Source organism: Ictidomys tridecemlineatus, chromosome 2, assembly GCF_052094955.1.
Source record: "Ictidomys tridecemlineatus isolate mIctTri1 chromosome 2, mIctTri1.hap1, whole genome shotgun sequence".
Lineage (NCBI taxonomy): Eukaryota > Metazoa > Chordata > Mammalia > Rodentia > Sciuridae > Ictidomys > Ictidomys tridecemlineatus.
The window spans coordinates 14,020,476-14,035,612 of record NC_135478.1 but is presented as its reverse complement, the minus strand read 5'-3'; the positions used below and the strand labels follow the sequence as shown (position 1 = coordinate 14,035,612).

At 58.0% G+C, this 15,137-nt stretch overlaps 1 protein-coding gene across 1 annotated transcript; it reads right to left on the bottom strand.

Annotated features, from left to right (window-relative positions):
• Positions 1–849: 849 nt before the first annotated feature.
• On the bottom strand, positions 850–15,013 carry Niban3 (niban apoptosis regulator 3). The gene is given in 15 exon segments (XM_078037799.1): positions 850–1,802; positions 1,804–1,862; positions 4,206–4,277; positions 5,540–5,657; positions 6,291–6,398; positions 6,476–6,592; positions 6,937–7,095; positions 7,927–8,117; positions 8,408–8,570; positions 8,686–8,981; positions 9,543–9,710; positions 11,543–11,657; positions 12,088–12,213; positions 12,804–12,934; positions 14,503–15,013. Coding segments are annotated over 15 exon segments (2,355 nt in total). The 5' UTR covers positions 14,867–15,013; the 3' UTR covers positions 850–1,634.
• Positions 15,014–15,137: the final 124 nt, after the last annotated feature.

Here is a 15,137-nt window from a genome sequence, read left to right as displayed (position 1 = left end):
TGGGCTTGTCTCCCAGGCTCCGCCTCTGAACAAACTTAAAGCCCCTCAGCGCCGCTGACCCGCCGACAACTCGAGGCCGCCCCTTCGTGACGTCACGGACCAGCCCCCCCCCAGAGCTCCGCCCCGCGTTGCCTCCTTAAAGGCACAGAGAGCTGCTTGCGGAGCCGGCCTGGCGTGGCATCCAGACGTCCGCTCACTCGGGAGGTCAGCCTGAGGAGCCGTCTAACTTCCACGTGTTTAAGACCCGCGTTGCCAGCAGACGGACCTGGCTAGATAGGACCCAAAAGATCTGAGTCTCAGTTTCCTTGGCTGCAACATGTGATCTACCATCCTGGTTCCTGACCTCTCCTTAGGGGGTGTTGAGCTTCCTGGCACCCAGAAACCCGACTTCAAATCCAGCCCCCGCGGTGGACGCGCTGAGGCTGTCCGCCTTCTGTAAAATGAGGTCAGAGAGAACCCTCAGGCCTGGCGCGAGCGGCCAGACACTGCAGTGCCCAAGCAAGTCCTCCCGCAGGGTCATCATTTCCATGGAAATCCGCCCAGGAGATTGTTTTGCAATAGATAATGTATTTTCTCTTCTTTTCTTTCTTTTGGTACCGGGGATTGAGCCCAGGGGCGCTTAACCACTGATCCACACCCCGAGCCCTTTTTTCTGTATTTTACTTAGAGACTTGGCATCTTACTGAGTTGCTTAGCCTCGCTGAGTGGCTGAGGCTGGTTTTAACTCTCGATCCTCCTGCTTCAGCCTCCCGAGCTGCTGGGATTACACGTGTGCGCCACGGCGCCTGGTTCTGTAATGTTCTGCCTAATCGTGTTTGTGTCATTCTTTAAAATGAACTTTTAAGCCGATGCTCAAACACATGTTTATTTACGAAGATGGGGGCGAGAGGGTTCAATATTGTCGAATTCAGGGCACGCGCGGAGTGCAGCCCCGTGGGCACCACAGGTAGTGGGACCCGAAACCCGGGCCAGGCCCAACTACCTGGGGCACAGGACACCCCTTCTGCATCCCAGTCTTCCCGGTTTTGCCCACAATACTCCCCACGACAAGGTAACTGTTTGGCTCTTCTGAAAGAATCTTGATTGGTGACATGATTGTGTGGGTGGGGGAGGACTGGGAAAGGGAATGTTGCCCACCGGTCACTGCTGAATCTGTGCAGGGCCCACGGGGGTCTGTGATGTGAGGAGTGTGTTTGAAACTTTCCACAATAAAAAGGCAAAAAAAAAAATACTCGGGATTGGATAAGGAAAGAGCTTAAGAGCTTTCATATTATTAACAAAAACAAGGTGACAGGATGTCTCATTCCATCTGGAAAGATTTAGACACCCCTAGGGCAAATAATGGCTTTGTCAAAAGGGGAAGGCTAACAAACTCTTACTGCTACAGTGTTTCCAGAATTAACAGCTCCACCCTGTCCCGGGAAGGGGAACACAGCTGGAGGCTGTAAAGCCTCTCTTTGGGCAGAGCTGGGGATGGCCCAGGGTGTCCCATAGGCCAGGCAAGGGCTCTGCCACCGAGCCACGCCTCCAGCCTGAGAGGCGCAGCACAAATTTAGCTCAGAAAGTAGAGTTGGAAGAAAAGTCTGGAAAGCTCAGGCTTCTCTCATTCTCTTGGGAAAGACGGAAAACCCAGATCAGAAAGGAAGGAAATCATCCGGAGTGTACAGGCCCCTCTGAAAGCTGACCGCAGCGGAACCCCAGGGAAATCCCTCGGAGGCCAGCTCCGGAAGCCGCTGGACAGGCTGTGACACTGGAGAGGCTGCCAACCTCCGGTGAACAGATGACTTTTTTGGCAAGCAGAGGGAAGTCAGTAACTGAGCTCCTGTCTCAGCAGAAACCTGATACCCAGTTAAGACTGGGGACTGAGGAAAGCTCTGGGTAGAGGGGCTGCTCAGAGGCCCTGGGTTCCAGCCCCAGCACCCTTCCTTGCAAAAGAAAGTTTTGGAGAGAGAACTAAACCCGGAAAAGCTCACAGCAAGCTGAGGAGGGAAAAAAAATCATGACCTGTATCACAAAGCATTATTATCCTTAATATACAAAGAGTTGTTCTTTATCAACAAGAAAACACTAAACACTACTGAAGGAAAAAGTAGGTAAAACACAGGAACAATTAGCCTTAAAAATAACAACAAAAAATCACAAACGTATGGCCAATAACAAGTTCAATTTAGCTATCAAAGCAATTTTTAAAAGACAATGAGGTAGTTATCTATCAAATTAACAGGTTATTTTTTTTTAATGAAAAGTCCTCATATGGAAAAAGATGTGTAGAAAATGCAGAAATGCTGGGGCTGGGGCTGGGGCTCAGGGGTAGAGTGCTCGCCTAGCACATGCGAGGCCCTGGGTTCGATCCTCAGCACCACATAAAAATAGATAAAATAAAGGCATTGTGTCCAACTACCAAAAAAAAAAAAAAAAAACCTGCACAAAAGAAGTGGGCGTCTAAAAGAACACAGTTTTTCCAGAGGCTCAGGGGTTACAAAAGTGTAGAAATAGCCCAAAATTTCTATGTGGAGACATTGAGCCAGTGGGAATGCGGGTGGATGTGGGTGAAATCCGCTCCAGGTGTCCCTGGGGAGGTGGTGGGTGCAGTGGCTGGCGTTGGCACCAGAGCCTGGCAACTTGGGGCAAGTCCTTTTTCAGACCTGAGCCTGGGTTTCCTCATCTGTAAAGTGGTGAGCATCATAATAGTGCCCCCAAACTTAGCATGTCAAGGGCCTGGTGCATAAGGGATGCTCTATGGGGACTTAATGAACACGTGATAGGAATGGATAAGCATCCAGGGGGTACGTGGCTAAGGACTTGGACGGAAGGCTCTGGAAAAAGGAGCTAAAAATACTGACCAAGCTGCCCGAGTGCAGGAGAGTGCTTTGGAGACCACTGAGGATGTGACAGACGCTTCCTCTACATCCTGAGATTTCCCCCGGGGAGTTACCCACAAGGCTGTGCGCTTGCATGAGAAGTTGTTCCCTGGAATCTGGGGATTGATTCCAGGGCCCCCCCTACAGATACCAAAATCTTTAGATGCTTAAACTTCTTATATAAAGTAGCATTAACATTTGCCTCCTGTAGACTTGAAGTCATCTCTAGATGCCGTGTAATATCTGACCCAATGTATATGCTCATTAAATAGTTGTTCCGTTGTATTGTTTAAGGAAATAAGGGACAAACAAAATGTCTGGGGCTAAGAATGTAGCTCAGTGGCAGAGCTTTCCCGAGCTTCCCCCAGCATGAGGAATTCCTGGGTTCCATCCCAGTTCTGCAAAGGTCTCTACATGTTCATTCAGATGCAATTTTTTTTTTCTCAAATATTTTTGATCCATGGTTGGTTAAATTCCCAGATGTGAATCCCACACCTTCAGAGGGCTGACTGTACAAGGTTATTCCCTGGGACTTGAGCTGTTTGTCTGAAAGACGAGGAACAAAACACCCAGGAATTTAGTTCTGGTTAAAAAGTCTCAGGGGGCTGGGTACAAGTGGAGCACACCTATAATCCCAGCGACTCAGGAGGCTGAGGCGGAAGGATGGCGAGTTCAAAGCCAGCCTCAGCAACTTAGTGACCCTGTCACAAAATAAAAAAATAAAAAGTGCTGGGGATGTGGCTCAGTGCTCCTGGTTCAATCCAGAGTTTAAAAAAAAAAAAAAAAGAGAGAGAGAGAAAGACTCTTTAACCATTTGTTCTAGTTAGTGCGAATATTCATCCATTTATCTCATTTATCTGCAGGAATTGGTGACAGGGAACTGCTCCAGAACAGCTGGGGAGTGTATCAGTTAGCTATTGCTGTGTAACAAATTGACCCCTTAATATGCCCATCTCACAGTGTCCTCACTGATGATAAACTCAAAGGTCATCCCATGGCCACAATGTCCCCTCCTCCTGTTGAGGACAGGAAGCAGCTGATGGGAAGCACCCTGCTTTGTCCTGGCTGGAAGAGATGGGTCACAGGCTCAGCACCAGTCCAGCTCCCAGGGCTGAGCCCACATGCCTGTCAGAGCCGGGGCCCACAGGGTCCTTCTGCAGCTCAGAGAATCGACGGTGGCTTCTCATCACCTTGCTGGTCACCAGCTTGGCCCACCTAGCAGTGCAGGACAGGAGAGACGTGCTGTTCCATCCCCAAAGCCACACTCCCCAGAAGACCATGCCCCCTGCGCTGCCCCCGGCCCCTTAGAACCCACTGAGCGCTGGGGAGACTTCCAGGTCTTACCTGCTCCCTCCTGGTGCCACGGGGCCTCCTGAGTGCAGGGCGAGTCGCTGGTGCCAAGGCCCTTTTTCAATTCTGAAGTAAGAGATAAGCCCCTGGATGCAGCTGGGGAGGCCCAGGGGCTGCCGCGCACTCTCCTAGAGAGGCCAGCGGACACCAAGGCTCCAGGCCAGGTCTTCACCAGGATCCTGAGACAGGTGCTCAGGGAGCCTCTTGCCATGCCCCCCTCACAGCAGACATTGCTAACCGAGCCTCGCACCCCTCATCCAACCCGGAGGCCACCAGCCCCTCCCAATACACTGGTCTGAACAGACATCAGAAATCAATCGACGATGGAGTCTTAAAGGACCCACGGCACCCCCAGGACCAGAAACTCACTGAGGCCCCTGGATGGGGACGGAATGTTGCAGTCAGAGAATAGCTTTTTTTTTTTTTTTCATTTAAAACTCCTGCTGTTCTAAGGCATCCTGGTGCTGTTGGGCCACCCACAGGCAAGGACAGCCTCACCCGGATCCCCTGGCTCCTGGGATGGCAACGTCCCTGGTTTCTGCCACCTCGCTGACCTCCTATGCTCCCTCCTCCCCTCTGTGTCCTTCAAATACAGGCTCTTCTGAGCTTCCTCTCTGCTCCTGACCTCGCTCTGGCCTCCCCTTGGCTGCTCCCTCTGCTTGGGCCCACTCCTTGTCCCCAGGACCAAGGGGACCACAGCCTCCTTCGTAGCTTCCAGTGGGACTCTCTCCCCCTCCCCTCACAACCCTCTCTGGCTCCCTATTGCCTAAACAATAAAGTCCAAATTCCTCTTCCTGTCCTCAAAGTCCCTGCCCATCGGCTCCAGCAGCCTCCAGCCTCCCCCTCACACCCGTGTGCCAGCAAGATGGCACACAGATGCCATGACATCGCCAGCCGCCCAGCCCCCAGCCCACTGCGCGCGTGCACACGTCTCTGGGGTCACAGGCTCATGGGCAAACGGACCGGAGGGAGATGTTTCTAGAGTTGCTCCCCAGCCTGGAGCTCCGGGGGGGTCTGCCCACGTCTGAGTACCCCGGGAGCCTGGGCACCAGCCCAGCGTGAAGCGGGGGTGAGAGCCATTCCTAGTCTTATCGTGGGTTTGATCTGGGGGTCTGTCCCCAGCTCTTGAGCTCTGCCGCCTCCCCCTGATCCCGAGGACCCCACACAGCTCTCATGGCCTCCCTCAGAGGCCCCCTCCCTCAGGGAGGCCCTCACTGTCCCCCTGGGAGCCCGGACCCCAGTCCCGACCCAGGTTAAAGGGCAAGTGTCACCAGAAGTGGGGGCAGCCAGGGCCTCCAGCCTCCTGCGGCTCCGCGGGGCGGGCTCACCTCGGTCGATCCTCTGCAGCAAGGCTTCCCGGATGACATCCTCGTAGATGCCCTCGATGGTCAGGGCCTGGCTGCCCATGGCAAGGACGTCCCCCTCAAACTCGGGCAGCTTCTGGAACTGTGGGGAGTGGAGGCTACCCTGGGGACAGGGACCTCTACACACCCAGGATGTGGGTTTGGGCCCCGATTAGCTGGGGGAACTTGGGCCTCCGTTTTCCTTATCTATAAAACGGACTCGGTGACCCATATCCCCGAGGGTTGTTGTGCAGATGAACAGCATTAGCAAGGTCTATGGTCTGACCCTGTCCCCCAGAGTCATGAATCAGAAATTTAGTCCCTGGTGCCTGCGACGAAAGATGGGTCCTTTAAGAGGTGGTTAGATACACTCCTGTCTCAGGGCCTTTGCATGTGCTGTGCCCTCTGCCTGGAACACCCTCCAGGGACACACAGCTTGTACCTTTAGTTCCTTGCTTTTCAAGCGTCATTTCTCAAAGAGACCCTTCCTGACACCTGGCAACTCACCTACTGCGCATCTGCCTCTTCCCTCCTCCATCTGGCAACACAGGGACCCGCCCAGCCGTCAGGTGGCAGGTCAAGGGTCATGAGAAAGGCAGAGGACCCAGAAGAGCCACCTGGTCCAGCCCCAGGATCGGGGAAGAAAAGCCTCTGATGGGCACAGTGGCTTTGCCAGGGAGGAAGCGCACTGTCCCCTTTATGGAGAGCGCAACGCCCACCCGCCCCCGGGACTCACGGTTCTGCAGTTCCGCTGGAGCTGGCTCAGCACGAAGGGCAGGCAGATGCTCAGCAGCCAGCCCCGGACGCACCTGCGCTGCTCGGCCTCGCCGTCCGACTGGAACTTCTGCACCAGACGCCCAGGGGCCGGTCCAGCGGCCATTTAGGCAGCCAGGCCCACCCCACCCGCCCCGCAGACCTCACCTTCAGCACCCGCCCTCCCACTCTCCCCAGCTGCTCAGCCGCCTGCTGGCAGTCCAGGGAGGTGGTCAGACACTGGTCCGCCAGCTGCAGGAAGGTGGCCACGGCGTTGGCCATGAGCTGTGGGAAGAGGTGCTGAGGTGACATGCCTGCCCAGCGCCCTCCAGCCTGCCCTGGTCAGCCAGCTCCCCACCCCCTCCTCCACCCACCTCTCATCTCAGGAAGAAGGGAGGTGCCAGGGCACCTGGACTGGGAAGTAGAGACCCAGCTGGAGTTCAACCCCCACTGCCAAGGGTTCTTGTGCAGTGTGCAAACTGAACAACTGTGCCAGGCAGCACCGGATCATCTCAATCCCTGCCTCTGACGTGCAGGTCAGCTCTGCCGGTCACCCGGGTCCCCCCAGCACAGCTTGGCCACTGTTCTGTGGAGGCCACTCTTCCCCCACAGCCTCCTGCCACCCTCACCTGCTGTGCAAGATCCTGGACCCCAAACACCAAGCTCTGTGTCCCCAGGAAGCCGAACGGTGCTGCCAGCTGCCCCAGGGTTCCAAGACTGCGCTCGGCCTCCCGATAGCACTTCCGCATCAGCTCTGGGTCCCAGGGCATCTCCCCAAACTCGTAAACCTGTGCTCCAGGGGGTTGGGTGACAAAAACCCATCAATGGATAGAAAAGCAAGGCCAAGGTCCCTGTGGCCAATTTGCTGAAGGAGAAATGAGAGTGGAGACACATCCCACCTCAGTTGTCACCAAAAAAACTTGTAGTAAGTAACAGGTTTGGTGAGATGGACATAAAATAGAAAACCTGAGAAAAAATGATAACTAGTGGTGTTGGCATGAATGAGAGTAAATGGACACACACTCCCTGCTGGAGTCACCTCTGTGAGCAACACCTCATGTCCTTTTCCTGCTGGGGTCTGGGGCTGCATAAATGGAGTCTCTCACCTCTCTCTCTCTCTCTCTCTCTCTCTCTCTCTCTATTTTTGGTAAGCAGCATTGGACTCAGAGGCGCTTAACCACTGAGCCACATGAGCCCTTTTTATTTTTTATTTAGCGGCAGGGTCTTAGTGCCTCACTGTTGCTGAGGCTGACTCTGAACTCGAGATCCTCCTGCCTCAGCCCCTGGAGAAGCTGGGATTAGCCACGCACTCGGCTCTGCTCACATTTTTGTTTTTGTTATTTTAGTTAGTGGTTACTTATTATTTCCTTATATGCAGAGCAGAGAATCGAAGCCAGTGCCTCGCAAGTGCTCGACCCTGAGCCACAGCCCAGCCCTCGGCTCACGTTTCAAACTGAGCCAGAATATCTGTGGCGTGGTGCTGAGGGGACTGCCACCAAGGTCCACAAGAGATAAAGAGCAGCCTGAGGCAAAGATCAGAGGAGGCTTTGCAACAGGAAGGAGGCTCTGGGGTACAGCTGACCTGCCACCCGAGGGTCCCAACTCCCCCCCTGGCTCACCTCTCTGCGCAGCCGCGCGCTGGAGGGGTTCCCACGCAGGTGGCGGGACAGGCGGTCCATGCCCTGGGCCAGGAGGGTCCGCACCGCGTCGAGCGCGGCTTCCACGGTGCTCAGCAGCGTCTGCGTGACCTGGGACAGCTGCGTGTCCACCTTCCGGCGCAGGCAGGCCTTCAGCGGGCCCTGGACATCCGCTGCTCGTGGAAGGCACCGGCCTGAGGTCTCCACAGAGCACCCCAAGGCCGGGTGCGGGCGGGACCCTGGCTCAGCAGGGCCTAGGGGACGCGGCCACTCCAGGCCCCCACCTTCCCTGAGCCACCTGCTCCCAGGCCGGGCTCCGCCCCAGGCCCCGCCCACTCGGCCTCTGGGCCCCGCCCCGCCCCCTGCCGGCGCTGCCCCTCCAGGGTTCCCAGGCCCCGCCCTCTGCTCTGGCCCCGCCTCCACACCCGGCCTCCGGTGGGCGGGCCTCACCCCGAAGCCTCACCCCGCAGCCTCCCCGCCACGCGCGCCCGCAGCTGCAGCATCTGGTCGAGGTCCGGGCGGAGGCTCCTGTCCAGGGACGCCAGCAGCTCGTCCTTCTCCGGCTGGAAGGCGCGGAGCCCCGCCGAGGCGCCCGCCAGGACCGCGGCGTAGACGGCGTCCGCGAGCTGCCGGACCAGCGCCCAGGACCCGGAGCGGGAGAGGACGCGGGAGTTAGGCGACGTCGTGGGTCGGGAACCGGGCCACCGCCCCTCACCTTCCCACCGGCCCCACCCCGGGTACCTCGGTCCAGGCCCAGGCCCGGGCGCGGCCAGCTCCCCGCAGGTCCCGCAGGCTCTGGGCCCGCGTCGCCGGCAGCAGCCCCCGCACCAGCACCGCCGTCAGCACCTGCAAGACGGGCCGTGGGCGCCGGGCCGGCCGCAGGCGTCCCGGGCTCCCGATGCCGCCGGGTGGAGCACTGACCTCCGCATCGGAGCCGAGGGTCACGTCGTCCTCGCCAAAGTGGCCGCGGTGCTGCCGGTAGAGGCGGACGGCCTCCAGGAAGGCCCGGGCAGCCGGCGCCTGGCTCCGCTGCAGGACTGAAGGGCGGCTCCTCAGGGCACCCCCAGCCTGGCCCCCAGCTCACCAGGAGCACCCAGGTGCCACCCACCTCCGCATCTGCACAAGCACAACCCTCCCGCAGGAAACGCACTCCTGCGGGACCACCTCCGCCACAAGCACCCTGACTCCACTGAGGAAGGGCAACCCCATGCGCAGCCACAGCCCCTGGTCAGCAGCTCGGGCCCTACAGAGGCCCCTAACTGCCCTCGGAGCGGGGTACGTTTGTGCAGTCAACAACTGGTTCAACTGCCTGTGCCCATCCTGTTTCCCTTCTTCACCTGGCTGACCCCTCGTCTCTTCTAGACTTCAGCTTCAACCTCTCCTCCCTCACCCCAAAGGCTGAGCTCCCGCAGGGCATGGTCTGTGTCTCCCTCACAGCCCTGGTGTTGTGTTCTCACAGCTGCCTGGGGTCCCTTTTATCTTCCCCAGCAACCCATTTTATGGATGAGAAAACTGAGGCATGAAGATGTCCCACGTGACAGAGCCATCTGATCCCAAACCCCGAGCCCCATGACTGCCTAAAACTTCCTGCCACCTACCTGTGCCCCGAAGTCGGATGCCACCCTGCAGGGCTAGACGCCAGGCACGCTGTTCCTCTCTGGTGGCTGCAGAGAAGCAGAGGTGCCTGCGGAAGGGGTGCTGCAGGAATAGGGGGAAGCTCACCGGCGCTTCCAAGAGGGGTTCAGCCTCTTCTTGCACCTGGTCCCCTGAAAGCAGCCCAGAAGTCAAGTCACCATCCATCCGTTCAGTCACTAAAAGATACCCACAAACTACATACATAAGCATGAACCCCCTCGGGGTGGCTGCCAGTCTTCAGGACACTCCTGAGGCCGGCCCTGTTCCTCCCCGTATGCCCAGGGCAGACATCACCAACCCATCCCAGCCCTCCTTCCCCAGCCCAGCTTCCAGGCAGCCATCACCAATCGATCCCCGGCTGGGATGCATCCAAGCGCTGTTTCCGGGAGTACTGGAGTCAGGCCTCGGGTCAAACCTGGCTGAACTATTTTCTGACTCTACAAATTGGGCACACTTTTTTTTCTCCCCATACTGGGAATTGAACCCAGGGGCACTGGACCACTGAGCCACATCCCCAGCCCTTTTTGTATTTTACTTAGAGATGGGGTTTCCCTGAAATGCTTCACCGCCTCACTATTGCTGAGGCTGGCTTTGAACTCATGATCCTCCTGCCTCAGCCTCCTGAGCTGATGGAATTACAGGCATGTGCCACCGTGCCCGACCAAATAGGGCACACTTTTTCCTCATTCTGAACCTCAGTTTTCTTGCCTGTAAAATGGACTTAATATGATACTGATGACCTAGAACTGGAAATTGGGCAAAATGAGTGTATCCATTTTTGGTGAATTTACTTGGGGTCTCCTCAGTCCTCAGTATTTTGCTCTAATTTCCAGAGAGACACATACAGACTGTGAAAAGACCTAAAAATCCAGGTAGTGGAAATTCCTGGACCTCCCAGTTCAGAGATAAAAATCTAGACACGATCCAGATTTTGAAGTCTGCTAGTGGGTCGGGGGCATGGCTCAGTGGTGGACATTTGCCCAGCACCATGAGGCCCTGGGTTCCTTCCCCAGCCTGCAAAATACATTAAAACTAAAAAATAAAGTCTACATGCAAATGTGGGGGGCATCTGTGAAACAGATGGGGTCTTGGGTCTGTCACTGGCTGTTCTGCCCCTCGGTGTTTGGGGCTCCCTCGGCAGGTGCAATGTCAGGGCCATCATTGACTCAAGCAGCCGGAAGGAGGGCGTGGGTCTTAACAGCAGCCACGCACTTCCTCTGCTCATTTGCTGGTGGAATGAGCTTGGCTGTGAAGCCGAGGGTGGGATTTTGGCTCTGTGCCTTACCCACCGTGGGTCGTTCCTCAGCCTCAACGTCCTCATCTGTGAAATGGGGTCATCAGTGAAGAGGCTGCCGGCTGGGCAGGCACAAGATAGCACCCCCAAGCCTACCCTGGCCCAGGGGTGTTGCTTCTCACCCTAAACCTTTTTTTGCACCATGTTAGAAGAGCAAGAGGAAGAGAAAGGGAGGAAGAGGGAGAGAGAGGGAGAGAGAGAGAGAGAGAGAGAGAGAGAGAGAGAGAGAGAGAGAGAAAGGGACACACACACACACACTCACACTTGCACACTCAGGAGCCCTCAGCAGGTAGATGAATTCTGCAGCCAAATCTGGGCGACCTCCCCCCCCCCCATTGCCCGTCTCCCCACGAGCCTGCTGACTCTGGGTTTTCTGGCTTTTACCAACTCTGCTGTTTGGGTTCCCCTCGGGTGACCTAACTGCTCCTCTCAGCTTGGAGAGAGTGGGGGGTTTCTTCCCAGAGGGGGACAGCTCCCCGGGGCAATGCTGCTCTCTCTGCCAGGGGACGTGACATCTGGAGACTCTGTTGGGGTCACGTCTGGGGGGGGATTGCCGCAGTGTGTGAGGCCAGGGGTACTGCTCAGCTCCCGCCGCGCACCCAGGGTGGTCCCCGGCCCCAAGGACGTGCTCAGCGGGGAAACCTACTTCTGGGGCCTCGGGAGCCTTACCGGAGGAGTCTGGGCACAGCGCGTCCAGGAGGCGGAGGTACTCAGGCTGGGACGTCAGGAGCGTGTACCCCGTCAGGGCCGTGGAGCCGAGGACTGGGCGCCCGCTTTCATACTCCTACCGAACCCGGGACAGGTGCCGTCGGCGGAAAATGCCACCCGCCCCTCCCCCTGCCCCAGCGCCCCTCCCCCTGCCCCAGCGCCCCGCCCCCTGCCCCAGCGCCCCGCCCCCTGCCCCAGCGCCCCGCCCCCTGCCCCAGCGCCCCGCCCCCTGCCCCAGCGCCCCGCCCCTGCCCCAGCGCCCCGCCCCTGCCCCAGCGCCCCGCCCCCTCCGCGCTGAGCGGACCCGGTCCCCACGAGCATTTTCCCTGCGCAGCGGAAGGAACGCCTTCGCCCCATTTCACGGAGGCGCAACCGAGTCCCAGCGAGTGATCTCTCCCAGCTCAGGCGAGGGGACGAGGCGGTCGCCCACCCAGGCCAAGCGCATGGTGCCGGGGAGGGCAGGACGGAAGACGCCAGAAGCGGTCCCTTCTTCTGCACTCGCGCACCTCTTTGTGCCTGAACCATTCCAGACGACCGTCCCCACGGAGAACGCAGAAGACCGGCTGCCACCGGGGCGGGTGGCCCTGCAGGTGCATCAGGGCCCCTCGGTGCTCGCGGACGCGCGGCAGCTTCTGCACAAGAAAGGACCAGGGGGTGCTGAGCTCCCCACCACCTGGACAGCTCTGGCTGCGGTGTGATGTTTTTAAGTCCAGGTGAAGGGCGCACCGACCCCCCTCCCTCCTCCTCCTCCTGAGCTGTTGCCCAGCTTGGCCTCCAACTGTCGAGCTCAAGGGATCCTCCTGCCTCAGCCTCCTGAGCAGCTAGGACGGCAGCCAACACCACTCTCTAACAGCCCCCCCCTCCTGTTCTTCTTTGGGTACTGGGAATTAAACCCAGGGGTGCTCTACCACTAAGCTGCAGCCCCAGCTCTTTTTATATTTTATTTTGAGAAAGGGTCTCACTAAATTTCTGAGGGCCTCACTAAGTGGCAGAGGCTGGCCTCAAACTTATGATCCTCCTGCCTCAGCCTCCTGAGTTGCTGGGATTACAGGCTGTGAGCCTCTGCCGCCACCATGTGTCCTTAGGGACCTAACCAGGGATGCGGTGTGAAGCACACACACAGGGAACACTTGTTCCAAAGATGAATATTGCTAAGGCCCTGGCAGGGCATGTGGGCTGAGGAGGCCGGGACACTCAGGCCCCTGCACCCAGTGGCACCCACTTTGCTGCGAAACAGCTGGCATCCGGCTGGCTCCTGGGGGCCCAGCTCTCTGGAGATCTGCCTCAGGACAGACGCGGCCAGCTGCCTGCGGTAACAAGGCAGGAAGTTCCTCAGCAGGACGTCCACCTCACCTGCGGGGACAAAGGGACAGCAGCCCCATTGGGCCCTAAACAGCTGCCTGGGAAGAGATCAGATGGGGCCCTGAGGCTGCCGAGGAGACCTGTCCTGAATCCCGTTCTCCCTCGGCGCCCCGACCCTCTCCACGGGCTCCGGGGAGTCCCGACTGTCTCCACGGGCTCCGGGGACTCGGGCCTCGCTGGTGTCTTTCTGTAAATGTCATTCAGAGTCTAAAGCACGGAGCCCGGTCACACATCCACGCCAGGGTCACCAAGTTCAGAGCTGGAGCAGACCCCTCACCTCCCAGGAGCCCTCCCGCCCCTTTGCCTGGGGACTTGCACAGGCTTTTATTGCGGAGTGACATTCCCTGGTGTGTGCGCCAGTCTCTTCGCCCACTGAAGGGCATGAGGGCAGCTCCACAGTTCAGCTGCTGTGAATTGTGCTGCTATAAACATGGGTGTGGCTGTGTCCCTGTGGTATGATGTTTTTAAGTCCTTTGGGTATAGACGGAGGACAGGGACAGCTGGGTCAAATGGTGGTTCCATTCCCAATGTTCCCAGAAGTCTCCACACTGCTTTCCAGATTGGCTGCACCAGTTTGCAGTCCCACCAGCAGAGTCTGAGTGGGCCTTTCCCCACATCTTCACCCTCTTTATTTTTTGAGACAGCGTCTGACTAAGCTGCCCAGGCTGAAACTTGAACTTGCAATCCTCCTTCCTCAGCCTCCCAAGTAGCTGGGATTGAAGGTGTACAGCACCACACCCAGCTAAATCGTAACCTTGTTTAAACCACTACAGAAAAAAAAAAAAAAGTCCCAAGTCTGCACAGGTGAGTGACTCACTGTGACCTCCAGCGGCTCTCCAGGACAGGCTTCGCTGCCTGTCAACAGTCTGAAGAATAAGTCCTAGACAGGGGACAGCACTCACCGAGGGCACAGTGAGTGAGGCCAGCGCCTAATTCTGAACTTGGGCAGTCTGCAACGTGCGCCACAGACCCTTGCACACGTGCAGTTCTCCCATGACGCAATGCTCTTCCCACATGTCCTGCCTGCCCACTCCGCCACGCCCCAGCCCTCATGTGACCCCGTCTCCCCTTTTCCATCTCCATCTGTCACTCCCACCGTGATTTCCAGTCCAACTGCCATTTGGTTGACCATGACTTGTCCCTGTTTCCTTACCATGTCCCCAGGACTCAGCACACAGTAGGTGCTCAATCTCAATATGAGGGAACAGAGTAACTCAGACAGCACCAACTCTGGCTCTGATTCCTCAGTCCCCAGGGCATGCAGACGGACCTGGTGGGCCCACCTAGGAGGGCCATCCTTGGGGGCCCAACTGTGCCCAGAACACCTCCCACCTGGTCCCATGCCCCATACTTTGAAACCTTGCCCCAAACAGGTCATCGGAGTCACCAAATAAAAACGCAGAACATTAGTCACATTTGAATTCATTTAAATAAGGAGCCTTGTCCAGCATAAGTCTGTCCCATTTATATTTACAAATCACCGCTCCGTCTGGAGGTCACTGTGCCCCGGGCTCACCCAGTGCCGGCCGCGCCCCCCCGCCCCCCCACCCCCGGCTCACCCTTCAGTTGCTGCTGCTGCTGCTTGTCCAGGGGACTGGAGGGCCGGGCCCCCATCCTGCTGTGGTCCCTGGGCCCCTGGGGTGGAGAGGGCACGCTTCTCCCCACAGCCTCCCAGGTTGTTGGGCACAGGACACCCCAGGAACAAGGTGCCTGGTGGCCTGGGCATGTGGCCATGCAGAAGCCGGCAGGGCGGGGTGTAGGGGTGCAGATGCCAGCCTGCCCCGCCCTGCACCTGCGTCCTCCTCCAGTCCCGGGGGGCCTCGCTCCCAGAGCTGGTGGTTTCTCTGGGGCAGTCCCAGGGGGAGGTTGTGGGGACGGGGGAAAGCCCTGAGTGGCTTTGGGGGAGAGATGCAGGGCAGACATGCAGCAGGACAGGACAGCAGTCGGGTGTGGGGGCAGGGAAGGGGGATGGACACAAAGGGCACCTCAGTCCTGGCGTCCACCCCCACCTGTGCCTCCCGGTGCTGGGCGACGCTGGGTCTGGAGAGGACCCAGTTCTGGCTTAGAAGTCCCCACAAGGGGCTGGGGATGTGGCTCAAGCGGTAGCGCGCTCGCCTGGTATGCGTGCGGCCCGGGTTCGATCCTCAGCACCACATACCAACAACGATGTTGTGTCCGCCAAGAACTAAAAAAT